Genomic DNA, 18914 nt, shown 5'->3' on the forward strand with positions numbered 1-18914 from the left:
TACACACGTGTATCATATAGGCAGGTCACTATTGAGGATGGAAGGTTTATAGAGGGTTAGTGTTTACCTTTCTCCCCTGGAAACATGCAGAATACCTTCCAGTACCACAAACACTGTTCAGTGGAGGTGAAGACTCTGGTTAGGTACCTGCTCAACCTCTCCATGTTCCATCCATGAGATATGTATGTTAAATATGTCTTCAGCAATAGGTCCTTACCAGCAAGATGGAATATTAAGAGATTATAATTTTATTTAAGTGATGGCTGACGATATTGCACACTTTTTCAAATATTTAGTGGCCATTTGTATTTCTTCTTTTGAAAATTATTCAGTTCATTCCCCTACTTACTACTTGGATGGTTTATTTTCTTGGTGTTTATTACAGTTATTTATGAATTCTATACAACAATTCCCTGTCTGATGTATAGCTAGCAAATATTTCTTCCCATCCTGAAGACCACCTCTTCACTCTGAACAGTTTGCTGTGCAGAAGCATTTTAAGTAAGCTCATACATCAGTCTTTGGGAGTACCTTCTGTGTGCTGGATTCCTTTCCAGAAAATCTTTCCCCAGCCCTTTAACTGGTGTGTTCTGCTGTTGTTTTATGGTGTGTGTGTGTGTGTGTGTGTGTGTGTGTGTGTGTGTGCACATGTGGTGTGCATGTGTGTGATACATGCACAGGTTTGGAGGGTTCTAAGCACCCATGTCCATGTGGGCAGAGGCCAGAGAAGGATGTACAATGCCCTGCTGTATCACTCCACCCTCTTGTCCTCTACTCTGAACTGTTCTGTTGTCCCCCTCTGTGTGGACATTTCTGCTAAAACACAGCTGGCTGCTTTCCTGGGTCTGAACTTCACTTAGAAAAAAGTTTATTATGAACATAAAGTCCAAGTTTCATTAACAAGGCAGATGGTCATTAGTGAACACGAACCCGGGCAAATCTCTTCAGTTCCCTGGCTTTTTGTTTTTTGTTTTTTCCTTATTCATAAAGTGTAATGATAACATCCACCTCAGGAGATGACATAAAGCACCGTATTTGAAAGCACTCAGCTCTGAAGTGTAAGCTCAATGGAGAAACAGCTGCCTAGCATCCAGGAGGTCCTAGGTTCAGTTCCCAGTACGGAAAAAAAAGCTAGTGTTTTAAGAACAAAATTGTTGGTAGTTATCATAGTTAGATATTCAAAATATAAGGAATTAAAGATGGGGGGATGTAGCTGGTGTGCACAATTCCCAAGGTTTGATTCTTACCGTACTATAAACTGGGTGTGGTGGCACGTACCTGGAATCTGAGCACTCAAGAGTTGGAGTCAGGAGAATCAAAATAGCTCAAAGTCAGCCTAGGATCCATGAGACTCTGTTTCTAAAAACAAAAACAAACAAACAAAAACAAACAACCTGAACAATAAAGCACAAATTACCATACAGATGGAAAACCACAATTTCTTTATTTTTATTTTTTTATTAAATTTTTTTTCATTTATGTTACATACCGACCAGTTTCCCCTCCCTCCTCTCTTCCTGTTCCCTCCCCATCTCCCTTCTACCTACCTCCCCACCCCATCCACTCCTCCTCTGTCTCCATTCAGAAAGAGGCAGGCCTCCCATGGTAGTCAACACAGCAGGGCATATCAAGTTGAGGCAGGACCAAGCTCTGCCCCCTGCATCAAAATTGGGCAAGGCAACCCAGCTTGGGGATTGGGTTCCCAAAAGCCAGCTCAAGCGCCAGGGACAGGTCCTGATCCCACTGGTAGGAGCCCCACAAACAGACTAAGGTACAAACTGTCACCCACATGCAGAGGGCCTAGGTTGATCCCATGCACGCTTCCAAGCCAAAAGACACAATTTCTAAGAGGTCTCCTTTTCTCCTGCTGTTTAGGCAGAATATGCAAATCCCTTGAATTTTCTACAGTCTCAACCTAGAAACCGGTGTAAAAGATCATCAGAGTCTTCAATCCTGTATCCTACAGGCGCCAATCAATCCAATGCTAGCGAGGAGAAAGTCTCTACTCCATTTACAGGTACACAAATTGCATGTTTACATCAAAAGACCTAAAATGTAACAGCATAGAATCTACATTATAAACATTAAGAAAATATATAACCAAAGAATAGCACTGTTTAGTTGGATAGACCTAATATGCCATTACTTTGTAACATCTATTACTATTAGAAAAAATGGTAAAGTCTGAATTCCTTAGTCCTCTGCTTATTTCAAGTCCATTTACAAATCATTTTATGAACTCCAGTCTGGCACTACTGGCATCCAGCCAGGACAGAACCAAAGACATCTGCTCTGGCCAAGAACAAGATTTGAAGCTATTTGCTTTTAGGGTGCTAAAATATGCCTAGGGTGCCCAATATGCCTAGCTTGTTTCCATCTCCTGTCTTCATCACTGCTTAGAAATCAAAGTTCACAAAAGACTGGTCAGGTAAAATTTTCCTTAGGGAGAATAAAGGATAGAATTAAGATAGTAAACACTTAAACATTACACTTACATTTTATGTTGTGTGTATGCATATATGTGTGTACATGCATCCTACTTTGCATGTGTAAAAGCTGAAGGACAACATGAGAGACTTGATTTTCTTCTTTTATCCACCGAGTTCTGGGTATCAAACTTGGGTCACCAGACTTGGCAGCAAGTGCGTTTACCTTTGGAGCCATCTCACACACCCCAAACTTCTTATCTGTCATTACACAAACCACAATAGAGTCCTTGTTTCTTTGTCTTAAATGGCTCAGCAGAATCCCAGTGGCACAGCACAGCCTCAAAACAAAGCCTACCATGCTGTGGATATCGCTCTGTATAAATAAAATGCTGATTGGCCAGTAGACAGGCAGGAAGTATAGGTGGGATAAGCAGAGAAGAGAATTCTGGGAAGTGGAAGGCTGAGGCAGGGAGACGTGGCTAGCTGCTGCCATGAGTACCAACATGTAAGATACTGGTAAGCCACGAGCCATGTGGCAAGGTATAGATTTATAGAAATGGGTTAATTTAAGATAGAAGAACTAGATAACAAGAAGCCTGCCATGGCCATACAGTTTGTAAGCAATATAAGTCTCTGTGTGTTTACTTGGTTGGGTCTGAGTGACTGCAGGACTGGTGGGTGAGAGAGATTTGTCCTGACCATGGGCCAGGCAGGACCAGGAAAACTCTAGCTACACTACCATACAAGGGACGTATAGCCTAAATGCCCAACAGAAGCAAAACAGCTCAGAAAAACTAAGCCAGTCACCAAAATAGCTCAGAGAGAACTTCTAGAGCTCAATGGAGACTCAAAAGTGAAGATGAAGTCCAAGGTACAAAGATCAGGGAGAAACTTATTAAAGGTCAAACTTCCTCAAGTCTAAAACAAAGTCCAGTTGTTCAGATGCTGGTTGAAGGTGGAATGTAAGGAAAAAAAGCTCCCTGAAGAAAATCATCCTAGCAGCTACATGGGATCCTTTGATCTCTCCTACCGTCTGTGATTAACTTGCCATCGAACATGCAGAAAAAGAAGATACATCCAGTGTGGCCACATTGGGAAGAAGAGCAAATAAAGAGGCCTCGTGATTCCTCCCCCACTTCCCAAAAGTCCATCTTTGGAGTCTTGATATAAGGCTTAGTGTTAAACGAATATGTTGTCACGATTCTCCAAACTATATGTTTAAGATGTGAACATTTGGCCAGGCGGTGGTGGCGCACGCCTTTAATCCCAGCACTCGGGAGGCAGAGCCAGGAGGATCTCTGTGAGTTCGAGGCCAGCCCGGACTACCAAGTGAGTTCCAGGAAAGGCGCAAAGCTACACAGAGAAACCCTGTCTCGAAAAACCAAAAAAAAAAAAAAAAAAAAGATGTGAACATTTTATTGCATATACATTATACCTCAATAAAGCAAAGGCAGCTACAAGGAAACAGAGTCTTCCCGACACAGCAGGGCAGCTGCACACAGGAACTCACAGTGGTTCTGACAGCATGCACAAGACCTGTGCTAGCCCAAGCCAGACCATATGCCAGTGTGGAGAGGGGGATTGGGCCTGAAACTTCACCCCTCACCATGTAGCTATTGGCAATGGATAGCTTCTGGGAAAGGGAGAACCAGTTTTCTCGAAGAGTGTAGGCCCTGGGAAGCTGACTGAAGTCCAGTGAATACCACACATCCAAGAATATTTGGGAAGTACTACTTACTCTTCATGGGTTCCAAAAATGCGGGATGAGAGTGGGGGAGTTGGATCTGGGAAGTGCTGGAGGAGGGGTGAGTAGGACCAAAACATGTTTTATGAAAATTTCAAAGATCTAATACAAAAATATTTTTTAATCGAAGTTAAGGGACTGGAGAGATGGCTCAGTAGTTAATACCACTGGCTACTCTTCCAAAGGACCCAGGTTCAATTCTCAGCATCCATATGGCAGCTCACCACCATCTGTCAGTCCCAGGGATTCCATGCCCTCTTCTGGCCTTTGCAGGCACCACTCATGAACACAGTGCATGGACATACATGTAGGCAAAATACCCATAAACAAGAAATAAATATTTTTTAAAGTTAAAAAGGGAACAAAAAACCAACACTACATCAGTCTAAGATACTGAAAATGTAATTGTCAGAATAACTGAGAAAAGAACTTGTACCAATACAACAAACACTAATAAAATTTAACTTAAAATTAAAAATATTAGTTTTTGGAGTGTGTGGTGGGAATATGTGTGTGTTTGCATGGTGTGCTGTGTGCGTGTGTGTGTATGTGTGTGTGTATATGTGTGTGTGTGTGTGTGTGTGTGTGTGTGTATGTGTGTGTGTATGTGTGTACATTTGGTAGCCTGAAGCTGACGTCAGGAGCATTCCTCAATCACTGTTCACCTCATTCATTGAGATAGGGCCTTTCAGTAAAATGTGGAGCTTACCAATATGGCTGGTTTAGCTAGCAAGCTCACTCTGGGGATCCATCTCTACCTTCCCAGTGGTGGAATTACAAACAGGATTTCTGAACTATTGTCCTCAAACTTGCATGGCAAGTGCTGTATTCACTGAACCATTTATTCATCACCTCCAGATGCTAGTTTAAAAAGTTAATAATAATTGGACACACAGCATAACTTCTCCAAGTGTGTGCCCACCACCAGCTCCTGCACACAGCCTTCTGTGTCCACATTGACTTTCTTCAGCTGACAATGGGGTTCGTGAAGTGTTGTGCTGTATTGTTAACTCTTTTGATCCCTGTTTTTCCAAAATGTCTCTATTTTGCTGTCACTCTTGAGTGAGTACTCTACAAATAATACTAATTGTGATGTTTGCTAGGATGTGGAAAAGAGTTCAGATCAATATATGAAAATGAAACTACTTGATGACAAGAAAAAAGCAGAATGTCTCACTAACAGTATGTGTGGTGGTTTGAATGAGAATAGTCCTCATAGGCTCATATACTTGCATGCTTAGTCTCAGTTGACGAACTATTTGGGAAGGATTAGGAGGTGTGGCCTTATTGCAGGAGGTCTGTCACTGGGGATGGGCTTTGAGGTTTCAAAAGCCCATGCCAGGCATACTGTATGCCTGCCTCTCTGTCTCTCTCTGTCTTTCTGCTTGCTGCTTCTAGATCAGGATGTAGGGCTCTCAGCTACTATTCCAGAGCCATGCCTGTACACTTCCTGCTTTCATTATGAACTAGCCCTCTGAAACAATACGCAAGCCCCCAGTTACATGCTTTCTTTTATAAGAGTTGCCTTGGTCATGGTGTCTTTTCACAGCAATGGAACAAACAGTAGGATGGAAGTTGGTACCAGGGAGTGCCATATTGGTGTGCAAGCCTGAACATACTACTCTTCTTTGAAGGAATGTGGAAAACTTTGGGACTTTGGACTAGAAAAGTGGTTGAATTCTTGAAGCAGGGCACAATGGGCCATCCTAGCAGGAGCAAGAGAGAAAATAATGCTGAGAGATACACGAACTATGGCAGTCCAGCTCAAGAGGTTTCCACGGGGAATAATATTAGAGATCATTCTTGTGACATTTTGACAAAGAATGTGGCTGGTTTTTGCCCTTGTCCAAAAAATTTCTGGATGCTAAATTGAAGTGTTTTGGATGAATGACATCAACAGAAGATTTTAAGAGAGCAAATATATTGATTGTGTTGTGTGGTTATTAGTGATCACTCATGTAGATCTACAACAAAAAGGAGCAAGCTGGGCAAAAAGAAATAAAAATATACAGTCTGAGAGGAAAAAAAAAACCATAGGAAATGTAATGCTGGAGCCGGGTCCTGTGCTCAAGATTAAAAGTTTAAAGAAAGGCCTGATTCAGAATAGAATAAAGGGAGTGGTACCTAATAGGTTTTCTGTAATGCGATAATAGGTTTCTCTGCTGACGCAGTAAGCCAGATGAAGCCAAAAAACAAAAAAAAACAGGTATATTTGAGTGATGCAACTCCTACGTGAGCCCTCTGGCCCCAGAGATTGGGCCCAGAGAAATCACAGAGCTGAACTAAAGCAGGGAGCATATATATTCTGTAGGCGAGGGGATGATGACGTGTCCTCCACAAGCTGGGTTTGTGCCCAAGTGTGATCAAAAACTGACTGCTTTAGGTGGGGTCTTGGGCTACTGGCAACTTCATGGGAGGAGCTGCCACAGCCTTCAAGAATGCAGAACTGGGCTTTTTGGAACCTTTTCTTTGTTGGAGACTCTCTGAGAGGGCGGGGTTTGGAGAGGGAGGAATGGGGCTTTCTGGATCAAGCAGGAGTGAGCTGGAGGTTCCAGCCTACAGAATTCTCAGGGCAAAACACCACCTGCGGTTGTGAAAAGAATAAACTGGAAGGATTTCCTTGGCCTAGAAATTATCAATAAGTCCAAGTTTATGCAAATATAAATCCTGGGGGCTGGGTGGGGTGTCCCAGGTTCTAGCCCCAGCAAGCAAAAGAACTTGGCAGCTTCAACCAAGTGGTTCTGGCTTGAACGTCAAGGGGATAGGTATTGGTGAAATTATTAAGGCCCCTCCACAAAGTTAAAAGGAAAGTTTATTAGTGGCACAACTTACAAATGAAGGGATAGGTAGGTCGCAGGGTCTGGGGAAGGTGTATCGCAGTCCAGCGGTGTTCTCTGGAGCTCTGCTCTGTCCACCTCCACCGTCCAGGGTCCAGGAACAGAGAGAGAGAGAGCCGCGCATCCCGTTCTCGGGTCTTCAGGGCCCTCCCTTGGCCCTGCCTTGTAGGCGTGATAGTTACCGAAGCCTCAATGGGGGTTGGAACTTCCAGACCAAAGCTGGAATGGCTACCCACTACAATAGGGGCTATGGAATCTTCCACCACTGTTAAAGAAAGCCACCAAGGCTAGGAGTTTAACAGAGCAGTTCCTGATGGAAGCCCAGAAAGGCCATTGCATGGAGTTGTGTAGGTGAAGCCTGGATTGCACGGAGACCCTGAGATGTTGGAGATGCCAGAGCCATGGGATGCCTGCTTAGGAAAGCTGCAGACTGGATGTGGAACCAGCCCAAAAGAAAGAAGTATGGTGCAGTCAACAAAGCTGAAAGGAGTTGGAGATCAGGCATGGAGATGCAGAATTTGGAGTTTGTCCTGCTGAGTTTCAATCTTGCTGGCCCAGTATTTCTTCACTATGCTCCCTTTCCTCCTTTTTGGAATGGTAACATATATTCCATATCATTATATGTTGGAAGTATGTGAGCTGCTTTTTAATTTTAATTTTACAAGGGGTTACAGTTAAGAGACTGCCTTGAGTTTCAGAAGAGACTTTGGATTTTTAAGCATTCTTGAGGCTGGAAGATTATGGGGACTTTTAAATTGGACTGAATGCATTTTGCATTATGATATAGCTACAAGCCTATGGAGGCCAGGGAGTGGAATATGATGGTTTGATTGGGAATGGCACCAATGAGCTAATATATTTGCATGCTTAGTGTTATTCATTAAGCGGTGCTGTTTCCATTGGAGAAAAGCCACGAGGTACAACAAAACCCACTATATGAGTTTAATTAAGGGGAGGGAATAAGAAAGATGTGCATAGGCCTATGGAATGACTATGCAGGAAGAGGGGAGGAATAAGTGGAACCCACTTTTATAGGTCCCCCCTCCCCAGCAATGCACATATAGGCTTACATAGCTATGCCACACATGCGCATAGATTATGTGATCACACAGTGCACAGATTACATAGGATGCAAGACCCTGGGATGACTAAGCATCTTGCCAGCGCATACATGCGTGGCCATGTAGTTTGGGGAGTGGCTAGGAATTCTAACACTTAGTATTATGCCCAGATCACGGGGACCCCCAAAAGACTACCACAGGGACTGAATCCCATATGTAAAAGCAAAGAGCCTTTATTTCAAGCTTGGAGCTTGGATTCTCTGTCCATTGCAGAGGTGATGGCAGAGAGCCCCAAGCCCGGGCAGGGTGGGGTTTTTATTACAGCAGAGGTTGGGGTGAGGGGATTTCCAGGGTTCAGGACCCTGATTGGCTGACATTTGTCTAGGGGTATAGGGAATGTTTGGAATGTCAGGTATTTACCCTTCGATGCAGGCCTTCCTTAGGTGAGGTCAGCTCATAGCTTCTCCTGGATCCAGGTGTTGCCTGCCAGTAAGTCTGTCACAGAAGCTGTTTGGGCCTCTAAGCCTGCTGTGGCAGTTGTGTGGTCAAGTTGTTTTGTCCCCCCAACCCCCACCCTTAGTCCCCAGTTGATGAACTGTTTGGAAAAGATTAGGAGGTATGTCTTTGTTGGTGTTGGTGTATCACTGGGGATGGGGTTGAGGATTCAAAAGCCTACACCAGTACCAGTGTCTCTGCCTGCTGCCTTCCAAACAGGAAGTAAAGCTCTCAGGCACAGCTCCAACACTATGCCTGTCTGCTTCCTGCCTTCATCATGGACTAACCCTCTGAAACTGTAAGCAAGCCCCTCACCTCTGCCCAATTACATGCTTTCTTCTATGAGTTGTCTTGGTCATGGTGTCTCTTCACAGCAATAGAACAATTACTAAGACAGTATGTGTCTGGAATCATTTAAAAAGGCAATAAAATTCTGGAGTGGCCACTGGCTATACCTGGAAGAATTCAGCCTTGAAGATTTCCTCATATCAGGTGGTAAGATCAATTTGCTATCTGCTAAGTGACTTCTCTCCATACCAACATGTTTGAATATCCCAGGCTTCCTATTGGTCATGTGACTTGATATAGTAGAAATATTTAAAATATGCTTTTCTGGGATGGAAATACAGCTCACTTAGTAAAGCCTTTGCCTAGCTTGCATGAAGATCTGGGTTCCCCTGCACTGCATAAAACCAGGTATGCTAGTACATGTCTAAAATTCTAGCATATGGGCAGTAGAGGAAAAACAATCAGAAGTTCAAAGCCATCCCCAACTACATAGGGAATTCAGATCTAGCCTTGGCCACATGAGACCTTGTATCAAAAAACATTAAAAAAAAAAAAATCTTTTCTCCATAAAAACTCTCTAAGGTTACTTCTATGTTTCCACTGTCGTAGCTGAACACTGAAGTCTTTATCTTTTCTCCTATCTTATTCACTCAAGAAGCATGGATGGCAAAACGGCTTAGTGGTGAGAGCACTTACTGATTTGATTTTGATTGCCAGCCCCGACATCAGACAACTCACAAATACCTGTAACTTCAGCTCCAAGGGGGATCTGACACTTCTGGCCTCCATGGTCACTCACATGACATACACCACAACAAGCTACTACAGATTTTCCACTACACCAGATGTTTTCTGTGTTATTTTAAACTATAAGGTATTTCATACAGACATTTTCCAGGTAGCATAAACTTAACGTATCTTTTATGAAAATCTGTGATTTCAGGTCAAAATGAAAAGAGAGCTAAGAAGTCCATGTACTCTACAGACCACTCAGCGGATTCTATGGAAAAAGGGTAATTTATTTTTAAAATGTTAACATTTAACACTGTTCAAGGATGGCTCTAGCAGAATAAGTTCTGCCTTGTGTAATACGGAAAAATGGTCTTTTTCCTGGCTCATTGCTAACATCTACTCCTCCATCAGAGGAGAAGTCCCAGGCCAGACAGCTAATGGGCAGTCCATCTGGACCTGAGCACAGTCAAGTGAAGACAGAGAATATAGCCATGTTTTTGCAGTAGGCACAGACAGAGAGGTGAAAAAGTGTTTTTATTTTTTTTTATAGCATCTAGATTATTCTCATCAGCATCTCTGCATAATGGAGCAAAAATCCTACTTACAACTTTGGAGCAATGATGGATGGGCTCTTTGGGCTTACCTTGCCCTTCTGTTCTTACAAGACAGTATCTGTGGAGTATGCATGAGTGAGGACCCTGATGAACTTTGGGAAAGGGAAATCAAGGTACCGGACCAGGGTCAGAGCCAGATCTCTCCTGCTGCTGATTATATGTGGCTTATGAGCTCATGGTCAATTCTCCACGAAGTTGGTCAGGGTCCACTCTGAGGACTCACAGAGAGGACAGGTTTTCTGAGGCTCTATCATCTCCTCCATCCTTTCCCTCTAGGAATGAGGCTATCTACCTCCTCTTTGCCAAATTTGCACTACAGGTTACCTCCAAAGCCTACAATGACAAGCCCACCTCCTGTGTAAATCAAAGGAATCCGGAGACGAAAACTCTTCCACTCTTTGTGCCTGTGCACACTGTTCACCCTCTTAACCAAACTGTTAAAAAAGCCCCAGAAAAGGCTGTGTCAGATGTCTCTCTTCCCATAGTGCTCCACTCAGCCTTCACAGCAGGCTCCCCACTCAAAGTCTACAGGTGCCCAGGCAACTGTTTGGCTTCCTCCCAGTGCTTCTCCCACAAACCAGGCAGGGAGGGATGGCCTTATCAAGTTGATTAATGTCTACTGGATCAGTGGGGATATTGGCAGTAATTTCTAGAGAGAGAGAGAGAAAGAGCTGATTAGCTGAAATTGCCCCTATAATCTGATCCCTAAACTATGTTCATTTTCAGAAGAAAGGATCATCCACTGGTAAAGGATTCTGTTACAAAAGAAAATGAGCCAACCAGAGATAACCAAGCAAGAACACTTTGTCCAGTAAAACAGAGCACCTTACTCCCCTTGATCTTTGAGGATGTACTGGATAATCCTACACTCAAGATAATTGACCTTGGTCCAACAGAGAGAGTGCTTTATTCTATGGTAATATCTGCTACTGTTCTGTAAAAATGAACACCACAGGCCTCTGGGAAGGCTAAAAAGACAATGTGACTTCAATGTGACCTGAAGTCTATCTTGTTAGGAATCATCCAAATACAGCCCAGTCTGCTTTGTTGATTTCTACTACAGTCACAGGTCATAATTAACAACTTTGATGCTGGAGAGAAGGGACACTTTCTAAGACCTCTATAGCTTCTGCAGTCCTAAATAGACTAGTTCTCCCCAGCCCCCAGTCCCTAGCTTTTCATGGCAACTCCTTCTAAACTGAAGATGCATATAGGTGATCTGATTGGCAGAGTCCCATTCCCTAATTCCAGGAAGGCTGGTGAAAATAGTTCCTATATCTGACAATGCATGGGCTTATAGCAGTGGTTCTCAACCTGTGGGTTGTGACTCCTTTGGGGTCGCATATCAGATATCCTGCATATCAGATATTTACATTACAATTCATAACAGTAGCAAAATTACAGTTATAAAGTAGTAACAAAATAGTTTTATGGTCAGGGGTCACTACAAAATGAGGGACTATAGTAAAGGGTTGCAGCATTTGGAAGGTTGAGAACCACTGGCTTATAGTATGGGAATTACCTACAGTGTTGGATAAACCAAAACTAATGCAAAGGCCACTATTGTGGCTAAGTTGGTAATATGTTTATCACCAAAGGATAGTAAAACTGGTTCTCTGGTCATCTTTTTGGGAATCTCAGCCATTGGGATATATTTCATGCTAAGAACATTTGTATACCATCAATCTAATTTCTGATTTCGTCCTGGGAAAGACCACCCCTGGCTTGCTGTCCAGGGCTCAGTCAGCCTCACTGCCCTTGGCTCCTGCTCTGCTTCTGTCTTAATTTATTCTACCTAGAGACCTCCCAGGTCACTGTAGCTAGTACAAGACAGTGACTTGCTCAATGTCTAGGGGACCTCAAGCTGAGGAACCAGCTGTGGCTCTACGCATTCAGCTGAATGGACCTCTAGGCCCATGACAGAGCAAATGTCAGAGTTTAATATGGAAGAGAGAGGCTCTGCCTCAGTTGAGGTCCCCTTCCAGGCCACCTCCCAGTCCAGACAGCCTGTAATCGTCCCTAACCAATCCTTTGTGCCAGCTTCCACCACCACCGTTCTTTCTCTCTGCCTATCTCTGGCCCCTCCCTGGCTTCTTTCTTGTCCTAAGTCGTCTTCATCTAAGAAATCAGTGAGCATGGCTCCCTTTCCCAGTGGCCAGGTAAAGTGGCAGAATGCCCATCTCAAGTATGGCTGCTGATGTGGTTCAAACGTCTCTGTTGCCCCAGATCCATAAGCTGGGGCTTAAGATCTAGTGTAATAGTCACAAGAGGAGAGACTTTTATGAGGGGACTGTGCCAGCTCTCAGGAATGGGTCAGTACTCTTACAAAGGACTCCAGGAAACTGACTGGGCTGTTTTTGTTTATATCTTCTCCTGTACAAGGACAGTGAGACAGTGTTAGCTCTCCAGGACAGAGAAGACACCACATCAATTCCATCTTCGAGTCTGGACTCTCTGGCCTTCAAAGCTGTGAGAAATAAATCTCTATTATTTATTTTTTTAATGTAGAAATTATTGACTTAAGATTTGCAAAGCACATACTGGTAATATGCATATTTTACTAGTTTCCATGGAAATAGTTTTTTTCCTAGAGAAAGGATTAGGGATTGTGAAAATTAATTATGCCAATGTGGGGGTAGTAATTAAAAAAAACTTTTATAGATTTTGCTATTACTAAAATAAAGCATGTTCTATTTTTATATCTATGTATTACTTTGGCTACTTTATTCAAATATATATTAAACACCTTTACCAAGTATTCTAGTAAGTCCTAAGGTACAATTGTAAACATCCCAATAATAGACGTAATTCAAATTTAAAATTCGAATAGCCATATATGGTCATTTGGGCTTATATTCACTTATGTCTTTATATCTTTGACTTAATCCATTTTAGGGGGTATGTTCCTTTTCTTTCTAGAGCACAGACTTTTAAGAAACACCCACACAGTGTTCTTTCTTACTAACTCTCTTCTCTCAATTTACAATGCCCCAAAATTTTAAGTACTTACTTCTGCATACCTCACCTTATTTCAGAAAGGATTTAAGAAGGCCAAGGCTTCAAATTTTGAGAAGGCAGTGTGTCATAGAAAAGCACCTGTTTTTATGTACTTGAATGTTATTTTTGTTGATATCATGTACCTCTCTATATAGTCATTTAAGATATTTTACAAATTTATTTTCATGCTTAAAATACATATATAGCTTTGCCTCAATAGACTTATGACTCGGTGTTTTTGTTTGTTTGTTTGCTATACAGGAAGAAAGCCACACAAATCCAATAATTTTCTATGATGCAGCCTATATAGAAATGTTGATCATGATAAAAAGGTTCACTCCCTATGTAATCATATATACAAGGAAGAATATTGTTCTAGAAAAAAACTGTGACACGGCCAAAGCCTTATTTAATGATGAGCCCAGTACTGTTTCTGAACCTCAAAGAACTAAGCCTGTATCACAGCACAAAGACTTGTCCTTCTCTACTGAACAGGTGCAAAAGAGTATAAAGGAGAGACGAAAGCGGAAACATGATAGTCTGGCTTCTGAAAAAAGACCTCCGAACACACTTTGTAATTTATCCCGAACTTTTTCTAGCTTAACCAAAAGATTTGCAGGTTACTTTGATAAAGATGCTACTCAAAAAAAGAGTGCTAAGACAGATGGATTTGAAAGAATATTTACTAAAGCAAAACCACCACCCAAACGCAAATTCACTACTTTACCTCTTAAGTATGACTCAAAGCCTCTGAAAAATATACTTGAAATACGTAAACTAAACAACATAACCCCACTAGATAACCTGCTAACCTGGAAAGTAAATGACTTATAAAGAATCAGTTACGCAGCAAGACTTAAAAACAAGAAGAACCAAGTTCCAAGATCATAGAAGAAATTCTTGACTGATTACTCATGTACTGTTGGATGAAGTATACAATCAGCAGTGGTCTGTTCAAGATCAGTAAACATTGTTAGCTAACATAAGGATGGAATTAGGGAATTATCAACAAGAGAGATTAATTTGTAACAGTTTTGGTTGTCAGCCTAGCTTTTAGTGGTTGAGCTATCTCTCTAGCCCATTCATGGCTTATCTCAATTATACATATTAGACATCTCTGTTGGCTACAGGACATTCTCATTCAGTACCAACTATGGCATAGATTGATGAGAAAGCTGCTGTCAGAAGCCAAAAACCATCAACAAACAAAAGATTGAATGTCAAGACAGATGTACCATTAATTTACTGACTGTGCAGTCAATAGTAGATCAGTGTTTTAGAGACTCATGGGGAAACAGTGCCATGTAAGCAATGCATGTGATTAAAAAGGCTTCATAAAACCTGTCAGAACTATTTGGAACTTCATTACTGAGTTGTGGAATAACTTAAATGAGTAAGGTCCATAAATGAGTTAATTGTGGTAGTAGATTCTATCAACTGTTGAGTATTCTAAAATACATTGTTTCATATTACTCTTTTATGTTGACTCAAATAGTATAAAGACAGAACTCTTCTTGAATTCAAATTACTCCCAAGTTCATTTGGAATACCTTTCCTTTGGGTCCCACATATTTTTTTCACTTAAATACAGTCTTTGAAGGCAAGTGGCTAGGCTTTTAGCCTACAACACATTTCTAGAATGCACAAAACCCTTGGTTTAATTCTCATCTTGAAAAAAAAAAAGCTGGTAGTGATAAATTCCAAGGTTAACCCACAAAAGACTGTTTAACTTATAATTTTATCACAAAGAATTTAATGTGAAAATAAGTAATGATTTATTATTTTCAATAATTAAAAGGAAAGAGTAGGTAAGAGAAGGGTCTTCCAGGGTTGACTGGAACTTGAGGACAAGCAGGTTGAATCAGAAGCATCCAATTAAGAGATGCTGGAGGCCAGTGGTTCAGCTGCAGACTAGGCAGGGCAGGAACCTCGGGACCACCTGTGGAGGTGGCTCTACTACAGCATCCAAGAAGACACCTTTCTCACACCCCAAACCCCCCGGTCTCCTCTCACTGTCTCCATTATGCCCATTTTCTTTGTTTTCCAGTTTGCTATAAAGCAGAATACTTTCCCCCCCAACTCCCACGCTAGGTCAGAAGAGAAAGCAGAGTCTCTGGAAGGACCAACAAGAAAATCAAGAAATGCGGCTGGGCGGTGGCGGTGCATGCCTTTAATCCCAGCACTAGGGAGGCAGAGCCAGGGGGATCTCTGTGAGTTCGAGGCCAGTCTGGTCTACAAGAGTGAGATCCAGGACAGGCTCCAAAACTATACAGAGAAACCCTGTCTTGAAAAAAACAGGAAAAAAAAAAAGAAAAAAGGAAAAGAAAATCAAGAAATGGAGCATATAACCAATAAGAGCACAAGGGACAGTGATACTATTCCCATACTCAGCATAGGAAAAAGAAGTGTGGGCCTTAGGGCAGATAGGAATGACCGTGTGAAAGTACCTAAGTCTCAGTTCACTGTATTCCCACTGAAGGTGGGGTTTAAGACAAGATTATTTCCAGATTAACTAAAGCAATGCCTAGTATTTTGAGCATTGTAGCATTCAATAAAATTCTCTTTCTGCCCCACTTCCCCTTAAGCTTGCTCATGTTATAACTTTTTTTTTTCTAAGTTAAATGCTAAACCTAACTATAGTATTCAGACTTTAGGCTAAAGCACTGGGTGGGGGGTAGGGAGGGAGTAGCTAGTTCTTTTTGGTAGTTCCTATGGGTGTTTGTGGCTTTATCCTGTAGGAAGAGAGTAAACACTGGCTATGTAACTCAGTCCTAGAGTTCTTATCTAGCATGAATGAGGTCCAGGTTCACTATCAGTACTAGGGGTCGGGGGAAGCCTGGCATCAGTTAAAAACCATATCAGTTTTCTGTTGCTGGGAGAAAATACCATGACCACCTTACTTAAATTTCTAACGCTGTGATAAACACATGTCCAAAAGCAACTAAGGGAACAACGGGTGGATTTCAACTTATAGTTGTAGTCCACCATGAAGGATGTCAAGGCAGGAACTCAAGCAGGAACCTGGAGACAGGAACTGAAGCAGAGACCATGGAGGACCACAGCTTGTTCCTAATGGCTTGTTCAGTCTTCTTTACACAACCCAGGACCATCTGCCAAGGAATTCACCATGGGCTGGACCCTCCCACATCAATCATTAACCAAGAAAACTGCCTCCACAGACTTGCCTAAGGGAGGCATTTTCTCAACTGAAGCTCCTTTTGCCCAGTGACCCTGGCTTGTGTAGGGTTGACAAACATGTCTAACCAGGACAATGACCAAGAACAAGTTATGGGAAAGTTTATTTGGGCTCCAGAGAGAAAAGAGTCTGTCATGGTAGGAAGCTATGACAGCAAGTGGCAGGCTTGGAAGCAGGAACAGGAAGCTGAGAACTCCAGTCTTTAACCACCACAAGCCTGAAGCTGACAGAGCAAACTAGAAACAGGCAAGGCTTTTTACTGTCAAAGCCTATCTCCAGTGACATATTTCCTCCAACAAGGCCACAGCTCCTAAGCCTTCTCAATCAGAGATGCTGACTTGGGACCAAGTGTTCAAATGCCCAAGACTAAGGGAGACCCTTCTCAGTCAAATCACCATATATATATATATATATATGGTGAGTAGAAGGCTAGTCCAGAATACATACAGAAGAGCCTATCTAAAAGAAAAAGGCCTTAAATATAACAATGACATTTTTGCATGCATGTGGATGTACTTACTCCTTTAATCCTAGCCCTTGGTAGGCTAAGGCAGTATGATCATGAGTTCAAGACCAGCCTGGGCTACAGAGGAAGATCAGAGCTCAAAAACTGCTGCAGAGTATTTGTTTACACTGTAAAGAGATGTCTCTGCCTAAGATGCCTTCTGATTCATTTAATAAAGAGCTAAGTGGCCAATAGCCAGGCAGGAAATAGGCTGGACTTCCGGGCAGAGATAGAGAAAACTGGGAGGAGGAATCTAGCAGCACCATTTCCCTAACAGACTCGGAGCAAGCTGAGTGTGCCATACTAAGAAGAGGTAACCGAGCCATGTGACAGAATGTAGATTAAAAAAGATATGGGTTATTAAGTTATAAGTGCTAGTTGGGAAAAAGCCTATTTTTATTTGCGAGCTGGTGGTCCAAAGATAATTCAACAAGAAAGCTTGCTATAAAACAAGTAAAATGCAAACATACATTTGCTGGAGGACTCAGTTAAAGCAGCTTCCTAGCTGAGGGAGCTGGGTACTGAGAAGGTGGAACTTCAACTCTGCACCATTCTCCTGCTTTCATTTGACATCTATCATTGTTTAAATCAACAGCTGCAGGGGGTGTCCAGCAACACGGTCAAAGTCGGACTTGGCTTTTATTCTCATTCTAAGATCTGAGCATAGCCTTCAAAGGCAGCCTGCATTGAAGGTAATGGTATAGCCCCTGCTGGTGACCCAGCCGGCTGGTGCTGTGGTCCATGAATCACTCCCATGGGAAGTTGCATTCATTTCTATAGAAACAATCCTCATCTCATGGTGTCCCAGGAGGACTTCAATTATTTGCTTATTTCTTTTCTTTATTTGAAATGTATTATTATTTTGTTAGTATTGTGTGTGTACATGGATATGTGTGTGTGTGTGTGTGTGTGTGTGTGTGTGTGTGTGTGTGTGTGTGTGTATGAGTGCCTGCATGGTATGTACATCCCATGGAGCATGTGTAGAGATCGGAGGACAACTTCATGAAGTCAGTTAGCTCTTTCCACTTTAACATGCATTCTGGGGGTCAGACTCAGGTAAGCAGGCTTGTGTGACTAGTCCTTTTACCTGCTTGACCATCTCACCAGCCCCTTCTTATTTCTTTTAATTAAACAAGCAAGAGACTGTTAGCTTCAGGCTTTCTTCATATTTTTAGTCCTTACCTAATGAGTGATAGGTTACCTTAGTATATAAATAAACCACAGCCTAATTGGGGACTATCATGTGGCCGAGTTTCAGCCAATCATTGCAGCCAGGTTTAAGCAATCACAAGTACACAACTTACGGCATCATACCAAAATGCTCCATAACATCATGGCCCGCAAAGTCAGCACCTAGTTGTAGCCAATCATTTGGGTTCTCTACTTCACATCTGCCTTCATCCTATAAAAATCCACTGCTCACAGTGCCAGGGAAAACTATCTGAGCCTGTTTTGGTTCTGGATGCTGCTAAATTCATGAGTTACCATATGGTCAAAGAAACCCTGTTAAATCCAATTTGTCTACACTTTTTCTAACATTTATATTGCACCAGCTAGCAGTATGCAAGACCTTCACCTTATTCACCTACAGGTCTATGGTCACTAAGGCCCATGATAAGGAGACCTAGGTTCCCCTAAACCACCTAAGAAAATAACATCCCATCTTGACACATCATGATCTTGGGTTAGTTTAAGTAAAATGGTAAGTTATGTTTTGAGTCTTCTGGATGCAAAATTTATACAGTTGACCAACATAGCCCAAGGAAAAAGAAAAAGACACAGGCTGAAGCAATCTCTTAAAAATGGGAGGGAATTTTCCTGCGGACACTAATCCCTGGGATAGGGGGCAGTGATAAGGACACCCCTGTCTAGCCATGTATTAATTACTTTGGCACAGCTGTGACAAAAATATCTAAGAGTTGGAAGTGGGGGAAGATTTATTTCACCTTGCGGTTTCAGGACTCCATTTACAGTCACTTGGCCTCACGCTGTTGAGCAGGAAGGAGTGTGTGGCAA

General features: G+C 42.2%; 1 protein-coding gene across 1 annotated transcript in view; it reads left to right on the forward strand.

The window, feature by feature from the left end:
* The window catches only part of CUNH1orf141 (chromosome unknown C1orf141 homolog), a 48795-nt gene extending 33882 nt beyond the window's left edge, over nucleotides 1-14913 (forward strand). Inside the window, exons 5-8 of the mRNA XM_052717197.1 lie at nucleotides 1876-2017; nucleotides 9798-9867; nucleotides 10930-11116; nucleotides 13459-14913. Coding sequence (XP_052573157.1) covers nucleotides 1876-2017; nucleotides 9798-9867; nucleotides 10930-11116; nucleotides 13459-14031 — 972 coding nt within the window. The 3' untranslated portion in view covers nucleotides 14032-14913. The remainder of the gene's footprint in view (nucleotides 1-1875; nucleotides 2018-9797; nucleotides 9868-10929; nucleotides 11117-13458) is intronic.
* Nucleotides 14914-18914: the final 4001 nt, after the last annotated feature.

The sequence above is a fragment of the Peromyscus californicus genome, unplaced genomic scaffold (genome assembly GCF_007827085.1).
Source record: "Peromyscus californicus insignis strain IS unplaced genomic scaffold, ASM782708v3 Scaffold_5__1_contigs__length_169319896, whole genome shotgun sequence".
In the NCBI taxonomy this organism is placed as follows: domain Eukaryota; kingdom Metazoa; phylum Chordata; class Mammalia; order Rodentia; family Cricetidae; genus Peromyscus; species Peromyscus californicus.